A 14,554-nucleotide genomic window follows, 5' to 3' on the forward strand; every position below is an offset into this window, starting at 1 on the left:
ATCCCAGGACCCTGAAATCATGACCTGAGCCAGACATTTAACTAACTGTGCCACCCAGGTGCCTCTGTAATAATTTTTTTAATTGTGGAAGAGTAACCATTAAATTTACCATTTTAGCTATTTAAAGTGTTATAATACTGTGGTATTTAATACATCCACAATGTTGTACAACTGTTTTCACTTTCTAGTTACAAAAAATTTTATCACTCCAGAAGGAAGCCATTAAGCAGTCCTGGAATAGTTTTTGTTACCAATGCTTTAAAATGACTGATCAGGGCACATGGGTAGCTCAGTCAGTTAAGTGTCTGCCTTGGGCTCAGGTCATGATCTCAAGGTCCTGGATGGAGCCCTGTGTCATCAGGTTCTCTGTTCATTGTGGAGCCTGCTTCTCCTTCTCCCTCTGCCACTATCCCCTGCGTGTGCTCTCTCTCTCTTTCTCTGTCAAATAAATAAAGTCTTTTTAAAAACAATTTAAAAAGAATAAAATGAATGTTAACAGATAACATCCTCAGGGTGCCTGGGCAGCTCAGTTCATCTCCCTTCAGCTCAGGTTGTGATTTGGGGGGGGGGGGTTCCTGAGATCCAGCCCCGCATGAGGCTCCCTGCTCAGTGGGTAGTCTGCTTCTCCCACTCCCTCTGCCCCTCCCCCCTGCTTGTTGTCTGTCTGTCTGTCTCTCTCTCTCTCTCTCTCTCAAATAAATAAAATATTTTACAGAGAAAGAGTATGTCCTCTACAACCTGCAAGTTAATTTTAAGTGTTCAGACCTGTTAATGGAGGTTTCTCTCTGTGTACATATATGGAAGCAAACCTGCCCTTTTTTTTTTTTTTTTTTTTTAATTTTTATTTACTTATGATAGTCACAGAGAGAGAAAGAGAGGCAGAGACACAGGCAGAGAGAAGCAGGCCCCATGCACCGGGAGCCCGACGTGGGAATCGATCCTAGGTCTCCAGGATCGCGCCCTAGGCCAAAGGCAGGCGCCAAACCGCTGCGCCACCCAGGGATCCCAAACCTGCCCTTTTTACACACCTTTTATCCACATGCAGAAGTTAACAATTTCAAGGTGAAAAAAAAGGAAAATGTTTTTTCATTAGCTAATTTGTTAAGCTGAATGCTTTTGTTTGGTGGATGTAGGAGTATCTACCGTTTTACTGTTTGGAGGCTATTTGGAATCTAATGATAACAAAAGAGTTCAGTAATGAGTATGCCTTCTTTCTTCCTTTTTCTTTTCTTTCTTTTTTTTTTTTTTTTTAAGTGGGCTCCACACTGAGCGAGGCTTGAACTCACAACCCTGAAATCAAGACCTGAGCCAAGATCAAGAGTCAGATGCCTAGCCGACTGAGCCACCTAGACACCTCATAAGTGTGCTTTCTATAATTTAACATCCTTAGGTCTAACTTTAATTGAAAGAAATACTCAACTTTCAGGTTGATTTGGATTCAAATGGCCAAAATCTGACATGGTCCATCTTGCGGAGTTTCAGACTAATAAAGAATATTTTTCCTCATTGTCATGGGACTGAAGTCACTTTTGTAAGATGGGCTGTTAATTTAAATAAATCAAAACACTTTTATTTCATTTTATTTATTTATTCGTGAGAAACAGAGAGAGAGGCAGAAACACAGGCAGAGGGAGAAGCAGACTCCCTGCAAGGAGCCCGATGTGGGTCTCAATCCCGTATCCCAGGATCACACCCTGAGCTGAAGGCAGACGCTCTGCCACTGAGCTACCCAGATGTCCCAAAACAAAACTTTTAAATAAATCAGAACTTTGATGATAGCTGAGATCATTGAAGTAAATTAATATTACAGGGCCACCAAATGCATGTCACAATGAAAGCTCATGTTTGTGTATTCAAGAACCCTTTCTTTCAATTCCTGGTAGTGTTTTCATTTCCACATAGAAACTAAGAAGCCTACACAGCCTCCTAGTGCTTTGACAGCCACTTGGCTAACAACCAAAGGAATGGCAGGATGAATGACATCCTGTTATCTCTAGCTCACCTTGTTAAAAGATGCCCTCTGTGTGGTCTGTGGCAGGTTCCTTGCCTAATGCTGGTGAAATGTAGTTATAAGAGCAATTTTCATGGAATTGTAGGAGAGAAAAGTTGATTTGACCCACAAGAAACGTTGGCCTAGGTCCAGGGAAGAAACAATAAGGTTGTCCAGAAAAACCAGCATCACTAACTCAGGCTATCTTTTTTTCAGAATTCAAGAAATACTGTTCTGGCGTCTTCTGGATTTGGAGCACCTCTCCCAAGTTCATCACAACCTTTAACTTTTGGAAGTGGAAGGAGCCAGTCCAATGGGGTTCTAGCCACAGAGAACAAACCTTTGGGCTTCTCTTTTGGCTGTAGCTCTGCACCAGAGTCTCAGAAAGACTCTGATCTCTCTAAAAACTTGTTTTTTCAATGCATGTCCCAAACTTTACCTACCAGTAACTACTTCACTACCGTTTCAGAGAGTTTGGCTGATGATTCCTCCAGTCGAGACTCATTCAAACAAAGCCTTGAGAGCCTGTGTAAAGGCAGATCCACTCTTGGAGCAGACCCTAAATCGGGCTCTAAGGCTGGCAGCTCTGTGGACCGGAAGGTGCCTGCAGAGTCCATGCCCACCCTCACGCCAGCCTTCCCACGGAGCCTCCTAAATACCCGCACCCCAGAGAGTCATGAAAATCTATTTTTACAGCCCCCTAAACTGTCCCGAGAAGAGCCCTCTAACCCTTTCCTGGCATTTGTGGAGAAAGTTGAACATAGCCCTTTCAGCAGCTTTGCATCTCAGGCATCGGGTAGCTCTTCCTCTGCTACCACAGTCACCTCTAAGGCAGCACCCAGCTGGCCCGAGGCTCACTCCTCTACAGATTCGGCATCTTTAGCAAAGAAGAAAACCCTCTTCATCACAACTGACTCCTCTAAACTGGTATCTGGTGTTCTGGGCTCAGCTCTTACCACCGGGGGTCCCAGCCTCTCTGCCATGGGGAATGGCCGCTCCAGTTCGCCCACCAGCAGCCTCACCCAGCCCATTGAGATGCCTACTCTCTCCTCCAGCCCCACAGAGGAGAGGCCAACTGTGGGGCCTGGGCAGCAGGACAATCCCCTCCTCAAAACCTTTAGTAACGTCTTTGGCAGGCACTCAGGCAGCTTTCTGTCCTCCCCAGCAGATTTTTCACAGGAGAACAAAGCTCCTTTTGAAGCTGTGAAAAGGTTCTCACTGGATGAACGAAGCTTGGCTTGCAGACAGGACTCGGACTCCAGTACCAACAGTGACCTGTCGGATTTGAGCGATTCTGAGGAGCAGCTGCAGGCCAAGACTGGCCTGAAGGGGATTCCAGAGCACCTGATGGGGAAGTTGGGCCCCAATGGGGAGCGAAGTGCTGAGCTATTGCTGGGCAAAGGCAAAGGGAAGCAGGCTCCAAAGGGCCGGCCGCGGACTGCCCCCCTAAAAGGTGATCTTGCTGGGATTATCCATTGGCTTGGCTCTGGCACTAGCCTTTAATGCCTTTTGTGCTCTTGGGCAGAAGTCCTTTCTTTGATGGAAAGTTCTATAATTTCCTCTTCCAATAGAGGCCGCACCTCAGACTTTTTGGTTCAGGGCAGGATTGCATCTAACCAGCATCCTTACTAAAGAAGGAGATCTACCTGTGTAATGATAATTCCACAAAGGAGGAGCCTTGGTACTCCTTCTGGTCAGGAGCTCTTTCCTGGTGTTTTTCTCAACCCTTTTTCTTTTCTCTTTGGCTCATCTTCTTTAATTTACTTTAGAGGTATTATGGAGTATTGGATTTTATTCTCACATAGCAGCCTTTCATAGACTTTTTTTTCCCCATAGACTTGTTTAAGCAAAAAGAATCACCCCTCATATTGCTTCACTCTGTTACATATATAGGGTTTTAACACCTCTTCCAAAAGCCATTAAGTCCTATGCAAAGCTATGGTCCAGAATTGTGTAAGCGCAAGTATCTAAGAGAAAGTCTAATAGTAAAAGTAACTGTTAACATCAGGAATTGGTGTCCCGTGGGGACATAGGAGTTGTTGATTAGTAAAACAGTCATATCCCCAGAGGCTAGAGGCAAATGGCTTCCTTCTACCTTCTTGGGTTTTCCTCACCCATGCCAGAGTTGTTTCCTTGTAATGGGGCCCTTGCCACAAATTCTCTCCATGGTCCTTAGCTTCCAGTTGAAGCCTCTTTCCTCCCTCCCTTTCTGTCAAGGATGAACACGATAGGCACAAGCCCAGCCATGGCAAGGAAGAGTGAGCCAGGTCAGAACAAGAATTCATCTCCGGGAAGATCATGTTATTGGGTCTTATTAATACCACTCATGACCAATTGTTTCTCCTCCTTCCCTTGTCACAGTTGGCCAGTCAGTGCTGAAAGATGTGAGCAAGGTAAAGAAGCTGAAGCAGTCCGGAGAGCCTTTCCTGCAGGATGGGTCATGCATCAATGTAGCCCCTCACCTGCACAAGTGTCGGGAGTGCCGCCTGGAGCGGTATCGGAAGTTTAAAGAACAGGAGCAAGATGATTCCACTGTGGCCTGCCGCTTCTTTCACTTCCGGAGGTACCCAGACCCATCTCCATCTCCTTCCCAGTTTCCATTAGTGATACATAACTGTTGCTCTTTCTCTGAACCTGTAAGGCTGTCTCACATGGGGTTTTTTAGGATTTTGTTTATTTATTCATGAGAGACACAGAGAGAGGCAGAGGATGAAGCAGAAGCAAAGCTCCTCTGTGGGGACCCTGATGTGGGACTCAATCCCAGGACCATGCCCTGAGCCAAACGCAGACAATCGCTTAACCACTGAGCCACCCAGACATCCCAGCCTGTCTCACATCTTTTCCTTAACTGCTTTGCTCTGAGTCTTCACTGAGGCTCTGCCATAGGAGTCACTCAGGTGTTTGGATTGTAAAGTGACTTGGTGGCTTTGTCCTTAAGGAACAGAAGTTAACAGTCCCAGCTGCTGGCCCCTGAGCTTCACTGAGTTATTCCTAATTTGGGCTCCATTTGAAAATGGTATAAGCAGAAGGATGCCATATTGTAATATGGATCTATCTGTCTGACCACTTATTCCTCTTTGCTGCTAGAGTAACTTGAGTCTCCAAGAGAAGGGGAAGGAAGATTAGAAGATAATAAGTGTCTTTGAAATAGAGATAACTGATGAAAATCCTGAGAATATCCCCTGCTTTTAACAGACACCAGATATATAGTCACTTTTCTTCTGCTTGATAAATTAGACAAATTTCTTCTAAATGATCTTTAAAGAATTCTTAATTTTTAAAATAAATCCAAATGTTTTATCCTCATGTGGATTCACTCATTCAGCAAATATTTACTGAACAGTGTTGTGGGCATCGAGGATTAAGTGGTGTATAAAACCATAAAGATCCATCCCTTAAGAGGTTTACTGAGGAGGCAGATGATAAAGGGAGAAAGATTAAATATATGGCATGTTACCTGATAATAACTGAGAAAAATAAAGACAGGAAACAGGATTGAAGTGACGAGAGGTTTAGAGAGGCTACGGTTTAAATAGGATGATTTGAGAAAGTGAGATTTGAGTAAAGGCTAAAGGAGGTGAGGAAGTAATCCACACATTGTTCTGGGAGAGTATTCCAAGCAGAGGGCACAACAGGAGCAACTGTCCTGAGGCTGGAATATTCCTGGTGTGTTTGTGGAGCTAGGGTGGCTAAAGGATAGAGTGGGAGCCGGGGGAATTGAAGTTACAGAGTTAATGATAGGTCCATATTTTAAAGGAATACTCCTGAGGGCTTTAGCTTTTGTGCTGAAAGAGAAGCCATTGAAGGTTTTGAGCTGGTGAGTGACAGGAATGTTTTAAAGGATCACTGTTACTACCTTCTTGAGAATAGATTATGTTGAGGCAAAGGCAGAAACATGGAGAAATTAAGATGCTGTTGGAATTATCCAGGTGAGAAATGATGGTTGCCTTGCGATGAGTCTGATTGGATTAACGATACATTTTGAGAAGGTGGCTCAGTCAGTTAAGTTGTCTGCCTTCAGCTCAGGTCATGATCCCATGGTCCTGGTCAAGCCCCACATCCAGCTCACTGCTCAACAGGGAGCCTAATACTCCCTCTCCTTCTGCCTGCCACTCCCCCCTGCATGTGCTCACTCGCTCTCTGTCAAATAAATAAAATATTTTATTTTTTTTAAAGGACATATTTTGAAGATTTTATTTGTCTGTTTATTGGGGTGGAACAGAGGGAGAGAACCTCAAGCAGACTCCTTGCTTAGCATAGAGCCTGACATGGGGCTCGGTCTCACGACCCCGAGATTGTGACCTGAGCCAAAGCCAAGAGTTCCAAGAGTCGAGCATTTAACTACTGAGCTACTGAGGCACCCCTAAGGATATATTTTGAAGGGAGAACTCCCATGATTTTCTGATGGGTTAAATATGGAGTTTGGAAGAAGGAATGGAGTCAAAGATGATTCTACAGCTCTTGACCAAAAACTACAAGAATGGAATTGCCATTTACTGATAAGATTTCTTGGGGGAAAACAGGTTTGGGGAAGAAAATGGGAACTTTTCATTTGGGCATGTTAAATTTGAGATGCCTATTACGTTTCTAAAATTTTTTTTTTAAGATTTTATTTATTCATGAGAGACAGAGAGGCAGAGACACAGGCAGAAGGAGAAGCAGACTCCTGCAGGGAGCCTGATGTGAGACTCCATCCCAGGACCCCAGAATTACACCCTGAGCCGAACAAAGGCAGATGCTTAGCCATTGAGCCTCCTATTAGATTTCTAGATGGAGATATTGAAAGGGCAGCTGGAAACTTGACTTTCAAGTTGAGGGGAAAGTCCAGGCAGGAGGTTAAATATTTGGATACCACCAGGTATTGAAAGCTGTGTCTACTTGAGAACCTTGAAGGAGTCCAAGTGTAGGTAGAGAAGAGAAGCATTCCTAGGACCAATCCTGGAATTCTCCAACGTGGAGAGACAGGAAAGAGGAGAAGGAGCTGGTAAAGGAGATGGAGAAAGAACAATCAGTGATGTATCCTGGAAGGCAAGCGAAGAAAGTATTTCTAGGAAGGAGTAATGAACTATGGCAAATACTGGGGACTGGGTCAGGCCATATGAGAACTAAAAGTGACCATTGGATTTAATGGGGGATATGACCTTTTCAAAAACAGTTTGGTTATGTTGGTGAGGGAAAGCCTGACTAGAGTAGAGTAAGAGAAAAGAGAAGAGGAACTGGTGACAGTCAGTATAGAAAACTGAGGAAATGTTGCTGTAGGGGCGCCTAGGTGGCTTTGTTGGTGAAACATCTGCCTTCAGCCCAGGTCATGGTCTCAGGGTCCTGGGATCGAACCCCACATCGGGTTCTATGCTCAGCCGGGAAAAGAGAATATATGGTATGATGCCCATGCAAGTGGAGAGGATAGGTCTCCAGATATAGGTGGAGAGATTGGTCTTGTCTAGAATCTAGCTCATTCCTAGCAGCAGAAGCAGCAGCAGGTCAAATGGAACATGGGCCCAATTGCAGGAAGGCCCAGTAGTATGGTGATGAGGACTTGGGGATATCTTTTCTGGCTTTTTGTATTTTTCTCAGTGGAATACATTGCCAGGTCTTCATGGGGAAAATTAAAGAGGTTAGAAAAGAGAGGTGAACGGGGGGATGCCTGGGTGGCTCAGCGGTTTAGCACCTGCCTTTGACTGAGGGTGTGATCCTGGAGTCCCAGGATCAAGTCCCACATTGGGCTCCCTGCAGGGAGCCTGCTTCTCCCTCTGCTTGTGTCTCTGCCTCTCTCTCTGTGTCTCTCATGAATAAATAAATAAAATCTTTTTTAAAAATTTTTAAAAAAAGAGAGAGAGGTGAACGGGACCTGGGTGGCCCAGTCAGTTATGCATCTGCCTTCGGCTCAGGTTGTGGTCCTAGAGTCCTGGGATTGAGTCCCACATCTGGCTCCCTGCTCCGCAGGGACTCTGCTTCTCCCTCTGCCCTTCCTCCGCTCATAGTCTCTCTCTCTCTCTCTTTCAAATAAATAAAATCTTTAAAAAAAAGAAAGAAATGAGAAGTGAAGATATGAAACAGGCACCTAGAAGAGGGAGTGTGTACCAGGAAACTATTGTGATTGTAAGGCAAAATGAAGGGCTCACTTGACATAGATAGACATGAATTTCAAATGTGACAGTGAACATGGCTATTTTCCTCTGGTCACGTTCAGTGGTATGGGTGTATAGGTGGAACAGGCAAGTAAAGAAACTGAAAAACATTTCTGAGGGTAGCTTTTTAAAGAATCCAGATATAACTAAGTGTTCACAAACCTTTCTGCTAGTGCAGAGAATGCATACTATGTTGGTCAAATAGGGTGGAAATGCCTTTTTTTTTTTTAAGTATGTCTACACCCAATTTGGGTATTGAACTCAAAACCGCAAAATTAGGAGCTGCATGCCCTTCTGACTAAGCCAGCCAGATACGCTCTAGGGTGAAAATTCTTTTTTTTTTTTTTTATTTATGATAGTCACAGAGAGAGAGAGAGAGAGAGGCAGAGACATAGGCAGAGGGAGAAGCAGGCTCCATGCACCGGGAGCCCCACGTGGGATTCGATCCAGGGTCTCCAGGATCACGCCCTGGGCCCAAGGCAAGCGCCAAACCGCTGCGCCACCCAGGGATCCCTCTAGGGTGAAAATTCTTAAAACACACTGATTCCTTTTAAGTTTCATTTAATGTTTTTAGCTCCTAGGGTTTTAGGTGTGTATTAGTTTGCATGTACTTGACTGTCTACCTTCCTGTCTCAGGTTGATCTTCACTCGGAAGGGGGTACTCCGTGTGGAGGGGTTTCTGAGTCCCCAGCAAAGTGACCCTGATGCCATGAACCTGTGGATTCCCTCTTCCTCCCTAGCAGAAGGGATAGACCTAGAAACCTCAAAATATATCCTGGCCAACGTTGGGGACCAGTTCTGCCAGCTGGTGATGTCCGAGAAAGAGGCCATGATGATGGTGGAGCCACACCGTAAGACACCCTCTTGCTTGTTTTCCAGGCACTCCTACTTGGGAACTTTCATTTTCTGTTGCTTAAAGGAGGAGTGGAAGGAGTGGCAGATGGAATTTTCTGTGGATGAATTAAGACTGACAAGAGTTTTCTTGTAGCAAACTAAAAGTATCTGAAAAAAGTATCTGAAGCCCTAACTATCCAGCAGACCTCATTCCTTCCTTGATCCCTGTCTGGGTTTGGGTCACTGAATATTTTCAGTTTGCTTTGAACCACTTTATAATAGTAAGTGATATTACATGGTTTGTGAATAAATGAAGCACTACTGGGTACCATGTTTCACACCTGGAACCCACCGTTATTCAAACATTTATGATATTTCTATGTCTGTGAGATACTGTACCCTATTTCTACGCCAAGGAAAATTATACTATGAAATTATTCCCTACACTTCAAGTGAAGAGTCCTCTTATTTCCAACTCCCCCAAATCGAAATTTTTACATTATTTTAAGTAACAACATGGCATTTATTTTCACTGACACTTGTTCAGAAATGTTAGCAATTCCATTTTGTTTCTCTTACATACATACATACATACATACATTTATTTATTTATTAAGATTTTACTTATTTTTTTTTCATGAGAGACAGAGACAGAGGCAGAGACATAGACAGAGGGAGAAGCAGGCTCCACGCAGGGAGCCCGATACGGGACTCCATCCTCGGACTCCAGGATCAGGCCCTGGGCTGAAGGCAGGTGCTAAACCACTGAGCTACCCAGGCATCCCATATTTATAGAAGCACTAACTTCTTGCATTTTTGAGTTTTTCTGCTGGACAAAACAGTTCGAGTAGCAGTCAGTGGGTCTGGGTCTTTTGCTTGTTGTTCAGGATGATCAATGCCAATATTATTTCTCTTCCTCTTTCCACCAGAGAAAGTGGCATGGAAGCGAGCAGTGCGTGGTGTACGGGAAATGTGTGATGTATGTGAAACAACTCTCTTCAACATCCACTGGGTTTGTCGCAAATGTGGATTTGGGGTCTGCCTTGACTGTTACAGGCTCAGAAAAAGCCGTCCACGCAGTGGTGAGCAAATATTGTCCTGTTCAATTCTAAAGGTAACCTGTCATTGGAGGTATGGGACTTGAAGCCAGAATGGGTTTGTGCCCCCTCTTGAACTGCTTAGCTTCACTCATTTTTGTTGCATTGTGAGGCCTTTAACAATTGCCAGTATTCCAGCCTAACTCAGCAGGCTAAAAGAAGCCAAGAAGTGTTATTCTTTACCTTCCCTTGCTGTGTGTGTGAGTGTGTGTGTGTGTGTGTGTGTGTGTATGAGTGTGTGTGTGTGTTTTAATAACTTCTTTATTGAGGTATAATTCACATGCCCTAAAATTCACCCTTTTAAAGTGTACAATTCAAAAGTTTTTAGTATATTCTCAAGGTTTTGAAACCATTTCCACTATCATATTTCACTGTGGTTGCTCTAGAAAGATTGTACGCATCAGCAATACCTCTGTATTTCTCTTTCTGTCAGCCCTTAGTAACCATTAATCTACTTACTGTCTCATCTCTGTAGATTTACCTGTTTTGTACGTGTCGTATAAATGGAATCATACAATATTTGGCCTTCTGTGACTGACCTCTTTCACTTTGGCATACTATTTTAAAGCTTCATCCGTGTTATAGCACATATCATTAACTCATTCTTTTGTATTGCCAAATAATATTCCATTGTATGGATATATACTACATTTGTTTGTCTATTCATTAGTCGGTGGACATGTAGATTGTTTCCATTTTGAGCTATTATGAAAAGTACACTATGAACATTTGTGTACAGGTTTTTGTGTGAATATAGGTTTTTGTTTCTTTGGAGTATTTGCTATAGAGTTTAATTGATGAGTTATATGACAGTTCTGTGTTTAACCCTTTCAGGAACTGTAAAGTCGTGTTCCAAAGTAGCTACATCATTTTATAGTCCCACCAGCATGCACGAGGGATCCAGTTCCCCCCACCCACGTCTTTACCGAAGCTTATTATTGTCTGCCGTTTTGGTTATAACCATCATAGTGGCTAGGAAGGAGTCCCTATCTCATTGTGTGATTTTGATTTGCATTTCCCTGACTATAAATAGTGTTGAGCATCTTTTCATGTGTTTATTGGCTCTCTGTTTTCTCTGTTTATCTTTGAAGAAATGGCTATTCAAGAATAATCTTTTGCTTCCTTCTGTCCTCACCTTATCTTACTTTTTATCAAGAAACCTTCTTGCCCCTTAACCTCCTCACTCTTCCCTCTTCAGAGATAATTGTGCAGCCATTGGAATACAGTGGTTTAAAGCTTATGCTACTGGGATTTGAAACCTACTTTCACCACAGCTGGTATAATCTTATTATATATCTTAATATTAATATATAATCTTAATATGTAATCTTAATATTATATATATTATATAATCTTATACCAGCTGTGGTCTCTTGGGTTAGTTTTTTAAACCCTCAAAGCTTCAATTTCCTCATCTTTAAAACACAGCAGTGTTGTGAAAATTAAATGAAATAGTGTATTTAAAGTGGTTAGCACAGGGCCTGACATCTACTAGGTACTATGTGTTAAATAGCTATCAGATTTTCCACTTCTGCTCATGAAAGGTCAACTTCTATAGGAATTGCCTTCTTGCCATAAACGAGAAAGCCAGACTAAATATATGAAACCATGGTTTTAGACCTTGAGCAGCAGGCCGCATGAACCTATGATCCCTAAGAGAAAGGAAGAAACAGGACAAATTCTACAGTTTCTCCAATTTACTGCCTATAAGCAGTTTCCAGGCTGTAGTAGATGGAAAAGCAATCTCACTGAGCTGAGACAGAGATGAGAGTCTAAGAGTGAGGCAGTATGCTAAAGACAGTAGAGCTGCACAGAGAATACTAGAGGTCTGCAGAGAGGTCACCTCAGTTTTTTACTATATAGTGATCTGCACACATATGAGGTGATATTCTGTGAGGCCCTAAAAGGAACATTCAGAAAGCAACTGACTTAATAATTTCCAGAACTTACCATTTGTATTGTTACCAGCCAGAGTGAAAAGTAGAGTCCAGAAGGGTCACAGTTTGACAGTGGGATTAATGTAGTCCCAGAATAAAGGCTGCTCTGGAGATAACACAGTGTAGAGCAAGTCTTGGAAGGATCAAACTGATCTGCAGGTTACTTAACTGCACTAGACTAAAACCAAACATTCTTTAAAGGATCACAACAAAATCCAGTACTCTGAAACATTGAAGTCACAAAGCTCTTCATTCAACCATGAATAATCTGGGGGCACCTGCCTAGCTCATGCCACTCTTGATCTCAGGGTCATTAATTTGAGCCCAAAGCTAGGGATACAGTTGACTTTGGGGGAAAAAAAAAAAAAGAATCAGGTATGAATCTCTTTGGTAAATGGTGCTGGGAAAACTGGACAGCTACATGCTAGGAATGAAATCGTACCTACTCTCTTACACCATACACAAAAGTAATCTCAAAATGAATTAAAAACTAAATGTGAGACCCAAAACTATAAAACACCTGTAAGAAAACACAGACAGTAATCACTCGCCTTAGCAACATTTTTCTGGATATGTCTCCTCAGGCAAGGGAAACAAAAGAAAAATAAACTATTGGGACTCTACCAAAATAAAAAGCTTTTTCACAGCAAAGGAAACCATCAACAAAACTAAAAGGCCACCTTCTGAATGGAAGAAGATACTTGCTGGTGATATATCCAATAAATGGTTAATTTCTAAACTATATAGATAACACCAAAAAAACAAACAAACCTGTCTGCTTCAAAAATGGGCAGAGGACCTATGTAGACATTTTTTCAAAGAAGACATACAGATGTCCAACAGACACACGCAGACATGTTCCACATCATTCTCACCAGGTAAATGCAGACAAAAACCACAATGAGATACTATGTCCCACATGTCAGAAAGGCTAGTTTCAAAAAGCTAAGAAATCACAGTTTTGGGGGAGGATGTAAAGAAAAAGGAATCCTCATGCACTATAGGTAGGAGTGTAAATTAATAGAGTCACTGTTGAAAACAGTATGTAGGTCCCTCAAAAAATTAAACATATAAATGTGATCTGGGGGATCCCTGGGTGGCGCAGCGGTTTGGCTGCCTGCCTTTGGCCCAGGGCGCGATCCTGGAGACCCGGGATCGAATCCCACATCAGGCTCCCAGTGCATGGAGCCTGCTTCTCCCTCTGCCTGTGTCTCTGCCGCTCTCTCTCTCTCTGTGTGTGACTATCATAAATTAAATAAATAAATAAATAAATAAATAAATAAATAAATAAATAAATAAATAAATAAGAAAGATCTGGTAATTCCACTACTGAGTATTTACCCAAAGAAAATGGAAATACTGGGATCCCTGGGTGGCACAGTGGTTTGGCGCCTGCCTTTGGCCCAGGGCGCGATCCTGGAGACCCGGGATCGAGTCCCACGTCGGGCTCCCGGTGCATGGAGCCTGCTTCTCCCTCTGCCTGTGTCTCTGCCTCTCGCTCTGTGTGTGACTATCATAAATAAATTTTAAAAATTTAAAAAAAAAAGAAAATGGAAATACTATTTCAAAAAGATGCACCCCAATGTTTACTGCATTGCTATTTACAATAGGCAAGAGAGGGGGATCCCTGGGTGGCTCAGCAGTTTAGCGCCTGCCTTTGGCCCAGGGCACAATCCTGGAGTCCCAGGATTGAGTCCCGTGTTGGGCTCCTGGCATGGAGCCTACTTCTCCCTCCTCTTGTGTCTCTGCTTCTCTCTCTCTCTCTCTCTCTTTCTCTCTCTCTGTCTAGATAGATAGATAGATAGATAGATAGATAGATAGATCGATCTTAAAAAAAAAATACAATAGTCAAGATAAGGAACCAACCCAAATGTCCATCGATAGATGAATGGATAAAGATATGTGTGGGTTATGTGTGTATATACATATACAACTACATATACACTATAGAATAATTCTGCCATAAAAAGAAGGACATATTGCAACAATGTGGATGGACATGCAGGGTATTGCACTAAGTGAAATTAAGACAGACAGATAACACGTTTTTCACTTATATGTGGAATCTAAAAAACAAAATACCTAGCTGTCTCAATCAGTAGAGCATGTGAGTCTTTTTTTGATTTTTTTTTTTTTTTAATTTTTATTTATTTATGATAGGCACACAGTGAGAGAGAGAGAGAGGCAGAGACACAGGCAGAGGGAGAAGCAGGCTCCATGCACCGGGAGCCTGACGTGGGATTTGATCCTGGGTCTCCAGGATCACGCCCTGGGCCAAAGGCAGGCGCTAAACCGCTGCGCCACCCAGGGATCCCGAGCATGTGAGTCTTAATTTTGAGGACATGAGTTCAAGCCCAACAATGGGCATAGAGACTACATTAAAAAAAATTTTTTTTTTAATTAAAAAATAATAAAAGGGCACCTGGGTGGCTCAGTGAGTTAAGAGTCTAACTCTCCTTATTTCTGCTCAGGTCATAATTTAGGATCATGAGATTGAGCCCCACATCAGGCACTACCCTGGGCTTGGAGCCTGCTTAAGATTCTCACTTCCTCATCCTTTGCCATTCC

The 14,554-nt window shown here is 42.9% G+C and overlaps 1 protein-coding gene across 4 annotated transcripts in view; it reads left to right on the top strand.

Annotated features, from left to right (window-relative positions):
• KDM3B (lysine demethylase 3B) overlaps positions 1-14,554 on the top strand; it is a 76,535-nt gene that overhangs the window by 37,417 nt on the left and 24,564 nt on the right. For 3 of the 4 annotated variants that reach the window (XM_035696626.2, XM_049091830.1, XM_025433437.3), the window contains exons 8-11: positions 2,207-3,443; positions 4,352-4,553; positions 8,755-8,969; positions 9,882-10,034. In XM_035696626.2, coding sequence (XP_035552519.1) covers positions 2,207-3,443; positions 4,352-4,553; positions 8,755-8,969; positions 9,882-10,034 — 1,807 coding nt within the window. The remainder of the gene's footprint in view (positions 1-2,206; positions 3,444-4,351; positions 4,554-8,754; positions 8,970-9,881; positions 10,035-14,554) is intronic. The other variant, XM_049091829.1, reaches the window with a different exon arrangement.

Source organism: Canis lupus, chromosome 11, assembly GCF_003254725.2.
Source record: "Canis lupus dingo isolate Sandy chromosome 11, ASM325472v2, whole genome shotgun sequence".
Classification (NCBI taxonomy): domain Eukaryota; kingdom Metazoa; phylum Chordata; class Mammalia; order Carnivora; family Canidae; genus Canis; species Canis lupus.